General features: G+C 39.9%; 2 protein-coding genes across 4 annotated transcripts in view; both read left to right on the top strand.

The window, feature by feature from the left end:
- The window catches only part of LOC128738126 (retinol dehydrogenase 14), a 41,740-nt gene extending 27,285 nt beyond the window's left edge, over positions 1-14,455 (top strand). For 2 of the 3 annotated variants that reach the window (XM_053833000.1, XM_053832999.1), the window contains exon 4: positions 13,621-14,455. In XM_053833000.1, the coding sequence (XP_053688975.1) occupies positions 13,621-14,360 (740 nt within the window). In that variant the 3' untranslated portion in view covers positions 14,361-14,455. Of the gene's footprint in view, positions 1-1,750; positions 2,528-13,620 lie in introns of those variants that run through there. The other variant, XM_053833001.1, reaches the window with a different exon arrangement.
- Positions 6,237-7,907, top strand: LOC128738125 (probable cytochrome P450 9f2). The gene is made up of 2 exons (XM_053832998.1): positions 6,237-6,448; positions 6,506-7,907. Exons 1-2 carry the CDS (start codon positions 6,237-6,239, stop codon positions 7,905-7,907), a joined length of 1,614 nt encoding a protein of 537 aa, XP_053688973.1.
- Positions 14,456-16,969: the final 2,514 nt, after the last annotated feature.

Genomic DNA, 16,969 nt, shown 5'->3' with positions numbered 1-16,969 from the left:
ATTAGTGTTCTATCTAGGTTTATCGTTTTTTCGTGTTCGCTCCTTATCCAATATTTCGCTGCACTTAACATATGTATTGGAAAAGTGGACTAATTTCGAATGGTGATGAAAAAATACAAAAGACAACTCCATGAAAATTTTTTTCGTTAAATCCAACGTTTTTAAACCTTCTACAAAAACGCTTCGACGCTCTGCTACGTGACATTCAGCGGTTCACCGGAACCATCGCTATGGTCGATCAAAAGATAGACGTCGGCATATTAGTCAAGTCTTTCGTGGCCTAGGCGATCAGCTCCTTCTCCGTTTTGACCACAAAATTATTGGAGTAAATGCTCCGTTTGAGCCCGCCCAGTTAGCTCCGGGGTACGATGCTGGTCTAACAAGCCAGTCGTCGTATGTTCGAATCCCGACTGGGTGGTGCCACTCTATAGAGTTAAATAGGATCTTTGCACTAGCCCCGTAATTTTCCTGTACTCTAATAACCGGCTGCGAAGTCTGTCGATATAGAACGGTCAAGTTCTTAAGGACGTTCATACTCACAGCTATGCTATTTTGCTCCATTTGAGCTTCGCCCAAAAATTTTCTATTGGTTACAGTTGATGGACGTTGGGAGAGTTGGTGATCATCGGTATAACGTTTATCTTCAGCCGGTTCATCTCCCCAAGTGATCTCTTGGCGTGATGGGCCGTTTCCTGGGCGATTGCCTGTTACTCAGATACAGGCAGCCTCGACTGATGCTTCTGCATAAACATGCCCATTTTGGCCAAGTACTTCTTCACCGTGGCCGGTGGCCCGATCTTCCGGCCCAAGGCGCGCAACACCTTGCTCTCTGTCTTCAACTTCAGCTTCTGCTGCACGTTACTGTCGTGCAGCATTGTCGGGTGGCCGGAACCAGGCTTTCGTTCAAAGCTTTCTCGCGGGAGAGGATGTTGTAAATGCCATTGGCTCTATTCGCCGGATGCGAAAAGTTTCACTATGTCCAACTTGTTCGCTCCGGAGTGGAGCTGGTAGTATGAACAAATCATCGAGCGTCATTGTTTGACTGCTTTCGCCATGGCTGCTGCATGCGAATGAATTGATAACATGCATGTGTTATTACTAATGCTTCACTGAAATGCAAGCCCTTTTTGGCGCCCCCGAAAAGCTAGCGCCCTTGGCAGGGGCCAGTCTGGCCAACCGCACGCTACGGCGCTGCGCACTAGGAATTGAAGTGTTGAGGAAACGATGATTCGCCTTTCAGTGGAATCATCGGTCGCATGAGTGCTTCATTCGCTGTCAGCATATGATTTTATTTCACTCATTTGTACTAGATATAGACGTTACTACTGAAGTAAATACCGAATCTGTTATTTCGGGTTTCTCTCAGCCGACTACAGTAATTGTATAATTAAATTCTTGGTGATTCGTATTCGTGAGACGCTTTCAATAAATTTTAATAAACACCACTTAAGAAAGTAAATATTGAGAACATTTGAAAAAAATTTCCATTGAAATTGATTCTATTATATTCTAATGCTAATATATTTTCAATATAACGTATGAATTTAAAGGAATTAATTCTATTTTCTAAAAAAAATCGTTTTGAATCCTAACTGCTTATTTTGTTTTCAAAATTGTACATCACAAAACAAACAGTAGATACTAATTTGTACAGGTAGTACCAAAAGCCACTGGATGAATGTACATACATACAAAAGACAACCTCACTGCCTTTACTGCCAGAGGCTTATTTAATACTTCTTCTTCACAGACGAAATTGTACAGGAGAGCGGCAATGAAGCTGTATTCGTGAAAAAACTGGACCTCAGTTCGCAGGCATCCGTACGTGAGTTTGCGGCCGACGTGCTTAAAACCGAATCCAAGCTGGACGTGCTGATACATAACGCAGGATTTGCGGAGACATTCAAGAAAACCAAGAGCGTTGACGGCATCGAGTTCACCATGGCTACCAATCACTATGGACCGTTCCTGTTGACCCACTTGTTGGTGGATTTGTTGAAAAAGTCCGCACCGAGCCGAATTGTTGTCGTAGCATCGGAACTGTATCGACTGGCTTCGGTGGATTTGAATAATCTCAACCCGGTTAACAGTCTACCCGGTTGGTTGTACTACGTATCGAAATCGGCCAACATCATGTTCACCCGAGAGTTGGCTCGGCGCCTGGAGGGAACTAACGTGACCGCCAACTGTCTGCATCCGGGTATGATAGATTCCGGCATTTGGCGTAACGTCCCATTTCCGCTGACCATCCCGATGGGGGTGGTGAAGCTGTTTTTCAAAACCAACGCCGAGGGTGCTCAGACAAGTCTGCACCTGGCGTGCTCTCCGGAGGTTGAAGGCGTTAGCGGCAAGTACTATCGAGATTGCAAGGAAGCTAGTTTAACGGCCGGAATCTGCGATATGGAAAGAGCACGAAAGTTGTGGGAAGAATCGGCGAAGATTGTGAACCTGACTGGGAAGGATCCCAAGATCTGATTTTGTGTTTATTCTTTGTATTATTTTTATTGTAAAGTGTGTTTGAATAAAATACTCGACTTTAATAAAAACCTTGAATGGTGAAAATGGATTGAGCATCACTTCCAACGTAAAATATGTGAATATGTTTTCTTAATAGCAATACATTTTAAGTAAATTTATACTTTTAGTTTAAAAATTCCAAATGCAAAATATGTAATCAAATTAGAACCCATTTTCTCGGAGGAATGTATCAAAAGAATATCGTTTTACGCATATTCGGTTGAGTAACAATCACTTCACCAAAAGTTGATTTTAACTTATAATATCTAAGATTGTATTGCCCCTTTTATGACTATTTAGACTACTGTGATAATCATTTAATGCAACGTACCGCATTTTTCACTGTTAATCTGACACTAGAGTGGATTTTAGTTTGATCTACTAATGAGTTTGACTTCTTTTTCCTTCTTCCCCTTCTTTTTCACTTTATTTTCTTTGAGCGAAATCGTGTGCGATATTTGATTGTGATAATCGTGTAAATCGGGGTAGTCTAAATAGGGGCAAATGTCGCAATATAGTTGTGGAACTAAATTAACTAGTTAACAAAGCAGTTTGTAGATATGACATTGAGTTTTTTTCAATCAATTTTACTTTTCAAACGTTCATTTCAAACATATGCAAAGAAACAAGTTTTTTAAACTACTAGTACTTGAAATAACGCAGTTTATTCCCAGTTGCTTGTTTTGGGGACACGCATATTTAAAATGTATCTTTCTTCTAAATTTTATAAATTTCTGCTATAATTAAACGTTGAAACAAAAAGCTAAAAATCCGAGTGAAATAGTGTCTATTCACTATGGGTAAGTATTTATCAGCAAAGAAGAATACTTTTCAATAGTTTTCATGTATGATTGCATAAAATAAATAAATGTCTTCGATACGAATAGTGATTACGAAAATTACCCCAAAAATAGTAACAAGATCTTGATACTTTAATCAATGTTTTAGTAACCTTCCGAGCATGTCCCGGCCATCAATTTTAATCACCATCAGATAGGTCAAACATCACAGAATATAGTGGAATCAAAAAATCTTCCGCATGGTTCCGCTTTGTCGTTTTTTAGACATTTAATTATTTTAAGGTAGGAGTCGTGTGGATAAGACCGGCACCCACAGAGTTTTACTAGAATGCATTAATCAATTGTGTTATTAAACACTCAACATGTTTGTATTCCTTATTTCAGATGTTTTAAAACAGATCGAGCTTACTATAAATCGTCAAATATCAAAATAATAAACAAAACAAACGCGAGTGTCGCTGACGCGCAGCCCGTTGTAACTTTTTGCGAATAGGTTTTAAGCTTTACTCAGTTTCAAACTAAATTTTATGATTAAGATTTTTAGTTTGTCAGCAGTGAGATTTAAGTAGAAATATGATAGATTAATAAATGTATAAAAATCGTCTTCTTAAAAAATGTGCCATGGCAGTAAGACCGGCACCTTTCGAATGGGGTAAGAAAGGCATACTTGCAGGTCGCCGGCAACAATCAAAGTCTGCGTTTATCTCGCCCTGAATCATTTCACACACTCGTTCAAAGTCATTTGTAGAGAAAAAGATGTTAGAAATAACTTTCAGAGAATGAACCACCGAATTAGGCTCAACAGCCTTTTTATTGAATTCTCCCCTCGCGTCCCTTTCGTAGCTCTCTTGGTAGGGGTTCTCCCCTAGGAGCATTTCTAATCTAACGGTTTTCTACTAGGGTTCCACTCTAGTTGCCTAAACATTCTATTGGGGGGAATATACATTACTCCCCTACTGCTACTATAACTAACCCCTATGCTTTTGCGCATGGGTTTATCTTATAGCTTTACATCCCCTATTCTAAATGGTAACAGCGCGTGCGCTTCGTTAATTGTTACCCTACCTCAAATAGAGTTCTAGAGTGATACGAGGAAGCACACGATGGGCTTAGTTAATTTAAAATTTCTTTTATTCTCATATTATGTATTCACGATTTCAAACACTTTCGAAATTACAGACTAAACTTCGGAAGGTATGTTTAAATTATTCTTAATAAAAACAATATAGAGTAGGGCGGGGCATAAGTGCGATGTTTGAAGTTGTCCTCAATTTTCGTGATATATAAAGAAGGACAACAACATAATATATTTTATAGTGATGCAGTAACTCAATGTCTTCACATTCAAATATAAATCATCTGCGGTAATAGTGTTTTGCAAAATAAATTCTTCTTTCTTCTGAGCAAGTGCAGATTCACACTTTTACCCCACTAGCGTGGCAAAAGTGCGAATATCGCGGGGCAAAAGTGCGAAGCTCGAATCCATGAAATTAGCACAACAGTGGCTAACAAAACCATATTATCTTCAATCTGCGTTATGTTTCGATAAGGAATACTCTAAATTTGCATCTCTTCTATTTTGCGCTGGTGTATTGCAGCCTCCATTAGATCGAAACTTTTCCAAACGTTTGTTTTTTGTTTCATCAGCGGAAAAACATTATTTTTCTTCGGTCAACATCTGTAGAGCACACAGATTTCTGCAGATCTGTCATTTCTAGTATCTGTAATATAGTGCCTAAAGCTGTATATAATTAGCTATACATTTTTGCCTCGTCCATGAATCGCACTTTTGCCCCGCTAGGCGCTTCACGGGGTTCGATTAAATTACGGAAAAGCGAAATATGTTTTGTAAATTCTTTTCGCCGTATTTTCAAAACAGATATGTGAGTGATATAAAACGCTGCTACAAATTTTCAACAAGTAATATCCTCCTGTTGATATCGTATTTGCCGTATAACGAAAAATTACATCAAAACCGCCCTAAAATAACATTTGCACATAACTCAGCAAATACGCTTCGTAACCAACCAAAGTTTACGTTAGATTCGAGCTGTCAAAGTAGTCAGCCATCCATGCCAATGTAGAAAATTTACTCGGAATCTGCACCGATAAATCATTGAATCGCATTTTTACCCGCATCGCACTTTTACCCCTCCTTACTCTACTTTACTAAATAAAACTTTGGTAGGAAATTTTCAAGAACACAATGCAACAGAGCTGTATTGAATAGACTTCTGCTTAGTTCGGATCCATTCCTTAATAGCTCAAGGCCGATACCAAGAAAAAAAACCAAACCTTCTTCAACCGAAACATTGAAGTTGTTGGAGGCAAATCAATTTCAAACTGAAGACCATGAGGAATGCAGCAACTATGAAACAGAAGACTAGAATGTGATGCTTCTATACGTATACGTACACACCTACACATTTACATACATACAGACACTTTTACATCACACATACATCTCTACATGCTCACATACATACAGACACACATACATACACACATCCCAACACCTAATAAATGGTTATGTTCTTAATTGTTTTTTTTATAAATATAAGAGAAAGACACGAATTGCCCTTTACAGGGGATTAGTTGGCAATCTATTTAACTTTATATGGGAATTGGGAAATATTTAATTTCTGATCATATTTTATCAATACCGACTGGAAAGAAGCAATTTAGAATTTTGGCCAGCTTTTTGGGGCAAATACTCCTATGTGCGCCCTTGCGAATACGGGTGCATTTCATTAACAGTGACTTGCAGATTTAGCGGCCGCCGATGTCTCTGCGAACGTTATCAGTTTTTTAGATAGAGACTGTTTTTTCGGAATAAATATTAACCTGTATATATTCGAAATATGAAATGATGAACAGCAGTAGTCTGGTTAGAAACCATTAAGAGGCAACATCGTAGAAATGGAGATTGATCTGCGGTACGTTCTTGTTGCTGTCGCTATTATTTGGTCCATCTATCGTTGGTTGACTAAGAATCATGATTATTTCCATCATAAACCAATACCCTCAATGGCTGTAAGGCTTTTCGTCGGTAGTACTGGCCCATTATTGTTCCGAAAGCGCTCTTTTACAGAGTTCATCAAACAAGTGTACGATAAATACAAAGGAGTTAAGTAAGTTATTTCCGAATCTTCATCTAAGTTTTACCAACGATTTTTGTTTCCTCCTAGAGTGTTCGGTTTGTTCGATGCAAACTCACCATTGTACGTAATTCGCGATCCGGAGCTGATAAAGACGATTGCCGTTAAAGATTTCGACCATTTTATGGACCATCGACCAATCTTCGGCAATGCCGATGGAGACCATCCAAATTTGGTTTTTGCTAAGTCATTATTTGTTTTGAATGATCAGAAATGGCGCAACATGCGCGTTACTCTCAGCCCGGCATTTACGGGTTCAAAAATGCGTCATATGTTCGAGCTAGTGCTACAGTGCTGCGAAAAACTGGCCGAATATTATCAAACTGAATGTCACAAAAGAGACGGTTCTACTCTGTGCGAAATGAAGGATGTGTTTTCAAGATTTACGAACGACGTTATCGCAACCTGTGCCTTTGGGATAGAAATTGATTCGTCACGCAATCGCGATAATGAGTTTTATCAGCATGGGAAAGATATGTTTAAATTTGATAGTCTGGTAGCTTTGATTCGCACACTCGGTCATCGGTATATTCCTTCTGTGATGAGTTTCTTCGGGATCGATATGATCGATCGAGTACACAATAGCTATTTTTCTAAATTGATTAAAGATGCTGTGAAAGCTAGAGAAACTCACGGTATTTTGCGACCAGATATGATTCACCTGCTGCTGCAGGCTAGAAAAGGTATGCTTAAACATCACCAGGAGGACGATAAAAACGATAGTTTTGCTACGGTTAAGGAATCCGATTTGGGAAAAGGCGAAACTTCCAAACTAATGACCGAGGTAGAAATGATAGCCCAGTGTTTAATATTTTTCGTAGCTGGATTCGACACTGTATCAACGTGCTTAACATTTTTGATGTACGAATTAACACTTAACCCGGAAGTCCAAGAGAAACTTTATGAGGAAATATGTGAGACAAATTCTGCATTAAATGGAAAAGCACTAGATTACGACACGCTACAGAAAATGAAGTATTTGGATATGGTGGTATCCGAGTCGCTTAGAAAATGGTCTCCCGTAGCAGCAATAGATAGACTTTGTGTCCGCGATTACGAGCTGGACGATGGAGAAGGATTAAAATTCACCATTGAAAAGGGCGCTGCTGTGTGGTTTCCTTTCCATGGACTGCATCACGATCCGAAATACTATCCGAATCCGGAGAAGTTTATCCCGGAAAGATTCGACGATGAGAATAGAGCAAACATTCAACCGGGAACATATCTTCCGTTTGGAATTGGCCCAAGAAATTGTATTGGATCTAGATTTGCCCTGATGGAAGTTAAAGCAATTATCTATTATATGTTACGGCATTTTAGTTTCGTTCGAACAGAAAAGACTCAGGTACCGTTAAAACTAGCTACTGGATTTTTGGGATTACATTCAAAAGATGGTGTTTTTGTAGAATTTAAATTAAGAAAAACACTGTAAACAATATAAGTGTGATATTTTTTGAAATAAATGCTTATATAGTACAAAATTATTTGCTTGAGTCACGTCAATTCGTCCGTAATATTATTATTACGATTTTTGGCGACTTTTTACAAAAAAAGGCAGCAACGCCATCTGGCTTGCAAAAATCCGAAAAAAGAAAATTGGATTAGTATTTGCTAACCGGCAAATAAACCATGTCAATTCATAAATTTTAATTAGTTTGGAAGATATTGAAGAAATTTAACAGTTTAATCAAACGTCTCTGAAAAATCTTGTAAAGTATTTTTGTCTGAAGCGAAATTAACTGATAAATAAGTTGTCAACAGGGACAACTGAATCACATATTTTGGCTTCATTCAAAGTCTATGCAGATCACAGAACAGAAGTAGATGTTGACATACAATAACGTACAGGCTACCTTCAACAGATACTAACAAACTTGGCGATAAAGAGATTTATTTCTATGAAAACTCATGAACGCTCACGTATATTCATACAGCATAGGAAAATGTATAGCAGCGAAGGGGAGCGAGCTTACTTACTTCAGAACTTAGAACTAAGAATTACTTACTTCTTCAGCATTCTAGCGGGGTGACTCTTGCCGTACCAATAATTGCTATCCACTATACTTACTCGGTCCTAGGCTGCTCGTCGCCAATTCGTTGAGCGTCTCGATACACGCAAGTCGGCTTCAACCTGGTCGAGTCATCTAGCACGCTGGACCTCTCTATTCTTGGTGCCGATGGAATTCTTGAAGAAAACGGATTTAACTGCCCAGTCGTCCGGCATCCTTGTAACGTGGCCGGCCCATCGTAGTCTCCCATCTTACACCAGGTGTACGATGGGAATCAAGCAGTGCCTGCAGCCTGTGGTTCATATCCCACTATGCAAGCGATACTCACCGCTATCCGTTTGTACTCCGCCAAAAATTGTCCGCAACACCTTGCATTCAAATATGGCAAGTGCACGCGTATGTTTTCCGTAAGCAAAGTTACAATCTCGAGACGACTACTGATCTGATAAGCGTTTTGTATATCGTCAGCTTTGTGCGTTGGTGTATCCACTTTGATCGAAGCATCTTATGAAGGGAAAAGCAGGCCCGAGGTTCTCTAGGAAAAGTACCCAAGTTAATTCTTTTTTGTTATAAAGCTTATAAAACTATTTGGTCTACGTATCTGTCATTGAATAAAATACACATAGTAGAATTAAATTGGATAAGTTTTCTTATTTTTTATTTTTAGGTTTCGTATTCTACTAAGACGCTCCAAAAACTTCAGTCAAACTATTTGGTGTTTTACCCATCTTTTTTTCGATATTGCCATTTTTGTATTTTTTGAGAAAGTGCAGCAATTATCGGGGCATTACTCTCCTCAATTCTGCATACAAAATTGCCTTCCACATCCTGCTTCTCAGACTGAGGTCGTTTCAAGAAAGCTTTGTTGACGAATACCAGTGCGGTTTTCGAGAGGGGTACTCCACGGTGGACTAAATATTAACCTTGTGACAAACACTCGATAAATTCAGGGAATTCATCTAGCAGTCTCGTCACGTGTTCATAGACTTCAACACCGCGTACGATTCAGTTTAACGAAATGGGCTTGGTGGATTATGCTTGAACATGGTTTTTCAACAAAACTGATTAGGCTGATCACGTATCAGCCTACCATTGATAGTTCAAAAGCAAGCATCAGAATTGCGGGTGAGACATCGGATTCGTTTGTGTCCTTAGATGGTATGAAGCAATGTAACGGGCTATCGAATTTGCTGTTCAACATTGCATTGGAAGAGAACCGCCTAGCTAGCTTCGAGGTACTATACTGGTTTAACAAGCCAGGCGTCATATGTTCGCATCTCGGCTGGGTGGTTCTGCTAGAGTCAATAGGAGTCTGCTAGAGTTGCACTAGCTGCGTAATTGTCCTGTACTCTAAAAACCGGCTGTAAAGTCTGTCGATAAAGAAAAGTCAAGTCTTAAAGACGTTCATACCCAAGACTTTGCTTTACGTACCAAAAGCGGTACCATCGTCACGAAATCTCACGTACTCCTAGGGTTCGCGGATTACATCGGTATCATCGGTACTAACCGTAGAGCTGTGGAAGAGACGCACACGCATCTTAATGCGGAATTGCGGTCACGAAGCGTGAACGTTAAAGGAGAGCGACCGATAAGCTCTTGGTGTAAGATACTGCGTTCTTACACATTAGAAGGAATGTGGAGCAGGCGCATGATCACGAAATATACCCATTGTGAAGTGACCGTGTCATATTGTGAAGTGACGAAAACACGGCAGACAACGATGAGCTGGCCACTTGGCAAGGATGCCAGATGAGAGATCAGTGAAAACAACATTTAGTAGAGAACCTGACAAAGGCCGTCGACTTCGAGGCAAATCCAGTATCCGTTGGATGGTTGCTGTTGACGAAGATGCTAGGACACCGGGTGTCACGAGTGATTGGAGAGTGGCAGCCCAAGATGTAACACTAATTTTTGACCCCTTCTTTTTCGGGTCCACAGCAAATTCCGGTGTTCGTAATATTGACTTCATTTTAATTACAATTTTTGTTTGAATTTACCAATGATCTTCTAAACTATTTACGGGTAGCAGATGGTGATTTGGTAGGTGGTGTATGGTGGGTGGTGGGTGGTGGGTGGTGGGATGTGGGTGGTGGGTGGTGGCAGTAGATGTCGATAGGCGGCGGCGGCTTGTGGAGGAAGATAAGAGCAGAACAGAGATACAGTTTTAGTAGCGAGTGAATTAATGCAGAAACTGTTGAATTCTCATCTTGAACAAGTTCTTCACAGATCACAGATGTTTTGAATTCGTTCAGAGTTGAGCAACTTTTACACGTTGACGGCAACTGGTTGAAAAGTTTACTTCCAATGAAGGTAAACTTCTTGTGACCATACTCTGTTCTAGGGCGAGGGAGTATGAAATTCCCAGCTTGTCGAGAAGCGCGATTTTGTTGGTGTCTAATTAATGTTGAGTTGTGATGATACTGGGGATCATTTACAGTTTTCCACATTTTGACCAATATTTGGAGTTCGTAGAGGGCCCTTATCGGACCCTTACCGAATCGTTCACATTGGATTATAGCATGTTGGTAGGATACAGGAATGGCTTTTTAAAAACAATTCTCAGGCACCTGTTTTGTAGTACTTGTAGTTCTCGCAAGTTCGCTTTGCTCGCTGAACCCCAATTCGCAACAAGGTACTGAATTCGAGAATGCACTAGGGAGAAGTACATCATCTTAAGACAAGTTAGCGGCAAGAACGGTGAGACTCTTCGCAATATTCCGCATAATGAACTCAGCCTTTTCTTTAATGAGCTAATATGCGCAGTCCAGCTCATTGGAGCATCGATTGTCATTTCCAAATAACAATATACGTTAACCTTTTCAAGTGTTACACCTTGGACTGAGACAGGCACAAGGTCTGGTATCTGCTTCCGCATGAAGTGTATCAGCATGTATTTGGTCTTACTGAGATTGAGAGACAATTTGTTTTCATTGAAGAATTGCATAAGCAGCGTAACGTCCTCCTGGATTTGTCTTACAATCCTTCTGCAGTCGAGCGCTTGGTAAAATACAGAAGTATCGTCAGCGAACTATCGGACCTTCCCGTGCAACTTCAACTGGCATAGGTCATTGATAAACAGTAAAAAGAACACAGGACCTAAATTGCTGCCTTGTGGCACCCCAATCAATATGGGATGCTGAGGACTGGAGCAATTTCCAATAGACACATATTGAGTACGGTTGGTCAGGTAACTTTCCAGTAGCATCTTGGTCGTTCCCCTTATTCCATAGGATTCAAGCTTTTGCACCAGTAACATGTGGTCAACAGTGTCGAATACTTTTTTCAGATCGATAAATAAAACTCCACCAAAGCGAGCGTTGTCGAGTGAATCATAAATATCCTCTACCAAGTCACTTGACGCTGAGATTCAATCTTCGAACACTTTAATTTATTCAATATCTTTGAAATAATGCATGAAATACAGTATTTTAACTATGCTTTAGTACATAGTCTTCCACTTACCAAACAATCGCGAAGTGGGAAGCTAAACGTTCTAAAATTAGTAAAATAATGCAAATAAAAAAACAGCTACATTTGCACGAAACGCTAAAGTATGCGCATTAAGTTAAAATATAAGTTCTCACATTTTTCCAGCGCTTCTTCCAGCTGATTTCTTACAAGGAGTCCTACAGTTCAGTGTCATAACTCACCGGATAGAGGACATTCTAACGAACACGGTGGTTACAAGAGGCATAATATTTTATCACATTAGCATTACTAATGAGCATTTTATTCTGAAGTATTCGAAGTTTGAGACTGTTCTAAGTTTGAATCAGAACGGTATTATAATGTCAAGAAATCTTTTCTAAACACATTTTTCTTATTGTTAATATTGGAATTTAAAACAAATTCCATATGTGGTTCTGAAGCTTCAGAAGCGAAGGCCGTCTACAGACCCGTTTTAGACAGGCAAGAGTGAAAAAACCGGTTATTCTCATGAGCTCGTCAAGTTGCTTCTTCCATTTCCGGCAAATGGCTTGCTTCAGGACGTCAACACTCAACATTATCTCTTTGGCACGAATATCGTCGTCCAAATTACCCCGATCCAGTGGATCCAGCTGACTCTGCACATCAGTAATTTCTTGTGCTTTCTGTTATTTGTATAGCATAATCTGGATTCAATTTGGTTGTAAAGTATTGATCGAGTCATATTGATCGAACATTTTTTTCACATGTCCGGGTAAACATTTCGGTACGTGTATGGGGGCTGGTATGAATCATGAATTTCCTGCCTTTTCGGTAGGTATAATCAAAGGCGCAAGCCAGCAAGCATTAACACCTTTTCGCATGTGGTCGAAAAGTTTGTAAATATCAAAATCAAAGGAATTAAAACCGTGTAAAGAATAATTATGGTAAATTTTTTAATTTTATATTAATTTTTATTTTATTGTGGTCATTCATTTGGCCAATCACTACACAATTGTCAATTTCAATGCCCTGTGTCACTGTCCGAAATGAAAATTGCTCTCAAATTTTATTAGGTATAATCACAGACTAACAGACGTAACACTGAAGCCTCATTCCATCGCCAATAAAAACGATCATTAAATAAAAACGAGTCTTGGCTAAAGCGAACATTTAAAGCTTTAGCCAAGACTCAAACAACAGTCGCTGCGCGAGAACGCCGCTCGCTTTCACTGGCGCTGTTGTCAGATAATATACAAGTAAATTTATAGCATTGCTAAATTTATAGCAAGCTGCTTTGCGTAGCGCGAAGACTGCACCAGGGATGCTAGTGTTTTTTTCCAAGTTTTAGGGGTGTCATTGAAACGATGTTTTGTTAGAAAATTTGTTCGAAGTGTTACGTCTGTTAGTCTGTGGTATAATTAACAAAATACAGCTTTTAAACTACAAAATTCAGCTTATTTTATTAGTGGAGCTTTAATTTTTCTAGTGACGATATAGTTCCGCCAATGGATTAAAGATACTATCAGTTGGTTCTATGTTACAATTTTTGTCAATAACTTGCCATGTCAAGGCACTGTGCAGCATATAGGAAAGTCGGTTGAAAATACTACTACTATCGGATATAACAAGAGCAACTGACATGTTTAAATGTTTCATAAATACTAATTATTTAATATTAATAATTTTGTGGTACCATAATAAATATGTTTCATTGTTTCTCTTCCGCAGACGAAATCATCGCTGAGCACAGCAGCGCCAGCCTGCTGTTGAAGCACATCGATCTCAGTTTCTTGGCTTCGGTGCGACAGTTTGCGCAGGACATTAACGCCACGGAAGCAGTCATCGATGTACTGATTCATAATGCGGGCGTTGCTCAAGGCTACAACAATAAAGTCACATCCGATGGGTTAGAATTTACTATGGCCACCAACTGCTACGGACCGTTCCTACTAACGCACCTGCTTATTGATCTGCTGAAAAAGTCAGACCAAGGGCGGATAATTTTCGTGTCATCCAAGCTGTACCGCTTTACACGAGTACGAAAAGATCTAAGCAACATCAATCCGATCAACTATTTCTCACTGTTTCCGGTGGAGTTGTACAACTTATCCAAATACGTTGAGATTATGTTCACGCAAGAATTAGCTCGTCGGCTAAAAGGAACGAAAGTAACAGCGAATTGCCTACATCCAGGGGTAATCGATACCGGTATCTGGCGAAACATTCCATTCCCGGTGAACTTGCTGTTCAAACCGATACAGATGTGCTTCCGAACGCCGGAGGAAGGTTCTCGGACAACCGTTTTCCTAGCCGTATCACCGGACGTCGAGAGCGTCAGTGGGAAATATTTCCGCGGGTGCAAGGTAAACCAACTGAACCGCCATGTACAGAACGAGGATGTCCAGTGGAGGCTGTGGGAAGCAGCGAGAAGTCTGGTGAAATTGACCGATAGTGATTCAAAAATATAGCTAGGATGAGCTAGGGAAAAAGCTCGATTAGTTAGTATTTTCTATTAGGCACGCGGGAGTAGACAAGAAAATAAGTTAACTGGAAACAGATCAGGCAATAAATGATAAAATAATAATAATAAAAATAATAAAATATGATTTGTTTTTCTTTATAACAACAAAGATTATTCCGAGATACCATATATATTGTGGATTTAGAAACTTAAGTATCTATCCTCATGAAGCAACCGTAGCATTTTAAAAGACAATTATTCTTAATAAGCGAATCTGAAGTAGGTACCTAAATGGTTTTTTATCAGGAATAATTAAACTATTCGACTATAGTCACGGGCTTACCGATGGAGGTTTTCTTTTGCAATATTTTGATTTATTTTTGCAAAGGTGATAATGAAATTGATTAGTTTGAAAGCATTTTTTGGATTTATTATGTACTGTGCTAGCTTAATAATAATATTTTTTCCATTCTTGTATGATCTATTTATATGAGAGGCTTATGTCTGTACCGAAAACCAGGACTTTGACACGACGTCATAAGAGGTTTATCGGTAGCTAAAAACAGACCCCTGGCAGGACGTCATGCTTTCGTAGCAATGGGTTGTATTCTTAGTTATTTCAGCCACTGGTTGATTGCTGGACTGCTTGATTGCTCAATTGGTTGACTAGACTGCTCGACTGGAGGTCGATTTGACTGCTTGATGTGATTGGTCGACTGGACTGCTCAACTGAACTGCTCGACTTAACTACTCGATTCGACTACTTGACACATTTGTTCGACTTACTACTCGACCCAACTGCTTGACTTAATTGCACGATTGAACTGCTCGACTGGACTATTCGATTCGACTGCTTGACTAGACAGCTTAATTCAACTACTTGATTAGGCTGCTCGTCTTAGCTGCTTGACTTAACTATTCGATTCGACACTCGACTCAACTGCTCGGCTCAACTGCTTGATTCCACTGCTCGACTGGACTACTCGACTCAACTGCTCGACTCGACTTGACTACTTGACTCAACTGCTCGACTAAACTACTGGACTCAACTGCTTGACTCAACTGCTCGATTGGACTATTCGAATTAGCTGCTCGACTCAACTACTCAACCCGATTGCTCAATTCAACTGCTCGATTAGACTACTCAATCTAACTGCTCGACTCAACTGCTCGATTAAACTGTTCGACTGGACTACTCGACTCAGCTGCTCGATTCAACTGCTTGGCTTTACTGCTCGGTTCACCTACTGGACTAAAGTGCTCGACTTAAATGTTCGACTTAACTGCTCGACTGAACCGCTTGACCCGACTGCTCGTCTAAACTGCTTGATTAAACTGTTCGATTCGAGTGCTCGACTAGATTACTCCATTCAACTGCTCGACTCAACTGCTCGGCTGGACTGCTCGACTGAACAGCTTGATTCGACTGCTCATTTAGACTGCTCGACTCAATTGCTTGACTTCTATTTGGTTCGACAGCTCGTTTTAACTGTTCGATTCACCTGCTCGACTAGACTGCTCAACTCAACTGCTCGACTGGACTACTCGACTCAACTGCTCGATTAAACTGTTCGACTGGACTACTCGGCTCAACTGCTCGACTCAACCACTCGATAAAATTGCTCGACTTGACTGCTCGATCAAAATGCTCGACTCGACTGCTCGATTCAACAGCTCAACTAAATTGTTCGATTGTTCTGCTTTACTGCACAGCTTGATTCAACTGCTCAACTAGACTGCTCGACTCGAATGCTTGACTTCTATTTGATTCGACAGCTCGACTTTTCTGCTCGATTCAACTGCTTGATTCAACTGCTCAACTGGACTACTCGACTCAACTGCTCGATTAAACTGTTCGACTAGACGACACGACTCAGCTGTTCGATGAAACTATTCGACTGGACTGCTCGATTCTACTGCTCGATTCAACTGCTCGACTCGACTGCTCGACTGAACTGCTCGACTCAACTGGGCGACTGGAATGACACTTTAATGACTCTTTTATGTACAGCTATATTATGCAATATAAGAGCTCAAAGAACTAATACAAAGATTAAACATCTTCGCAAACACTGGCCAATGGAATGTATCCGCATGTATCCGCAGATCCGCAAAAACTCTCCTCAGGAATTTATCAATACCTACGTCAGTACGTGTTTTAACGGATCGGCGCATCACTTTTTTGCTCTTGAATTAATATTCCTATAATGATATGAATTTTGCGATAGCCTCCAAACACCTTGAAGCTTCGCCTGATGCGAACTGGTCGTCCGGTGTTCTGGTTTTTAAATGCGGTCCTAGAAAAATAACACCAAAAACTAACATTTTACAAAATAGAGAATTAGCCTTGTTCTAGTCGAATCCGATCTGTATAGTAAAAAAAAATTCATCTTTTTGTATGAAGCAATAATTACTTAGTAAGAAACCGGTTCAGTTTGAGGAAGAAAATCAGTGGCCACTATTTGTTTGGCGCCTCAGCTTTATTTTGTCTGCTACTTATTTTGGCAGCACCCGGCAATATCGTTTATTTTATAGTAGGAAAACTGTAAGACGGAATTACACTACAGATAAAAAATGGTTCAGATGCCTTTTGAGATAACTCTTAGTTTACATTAG

Source organism: Sabethes cyaneus, chromosome 2 (assembly GCF_943734655.1).
Source record: "Sabethes cyaneus chromosome 2, idSabCyanKW18_F2, whole genome shotgun sequence".
Classification (NCBI taxonomy): domain Eukaryota; kingdom Metazoa; phylum Arthropoda; class Insecta; order Diptera; family Culicidae; genus Sabethes; species Sabethes cyaneus.
This window is presented reverse-complemented; position numbering and strand designations above follow the sequence as displayed.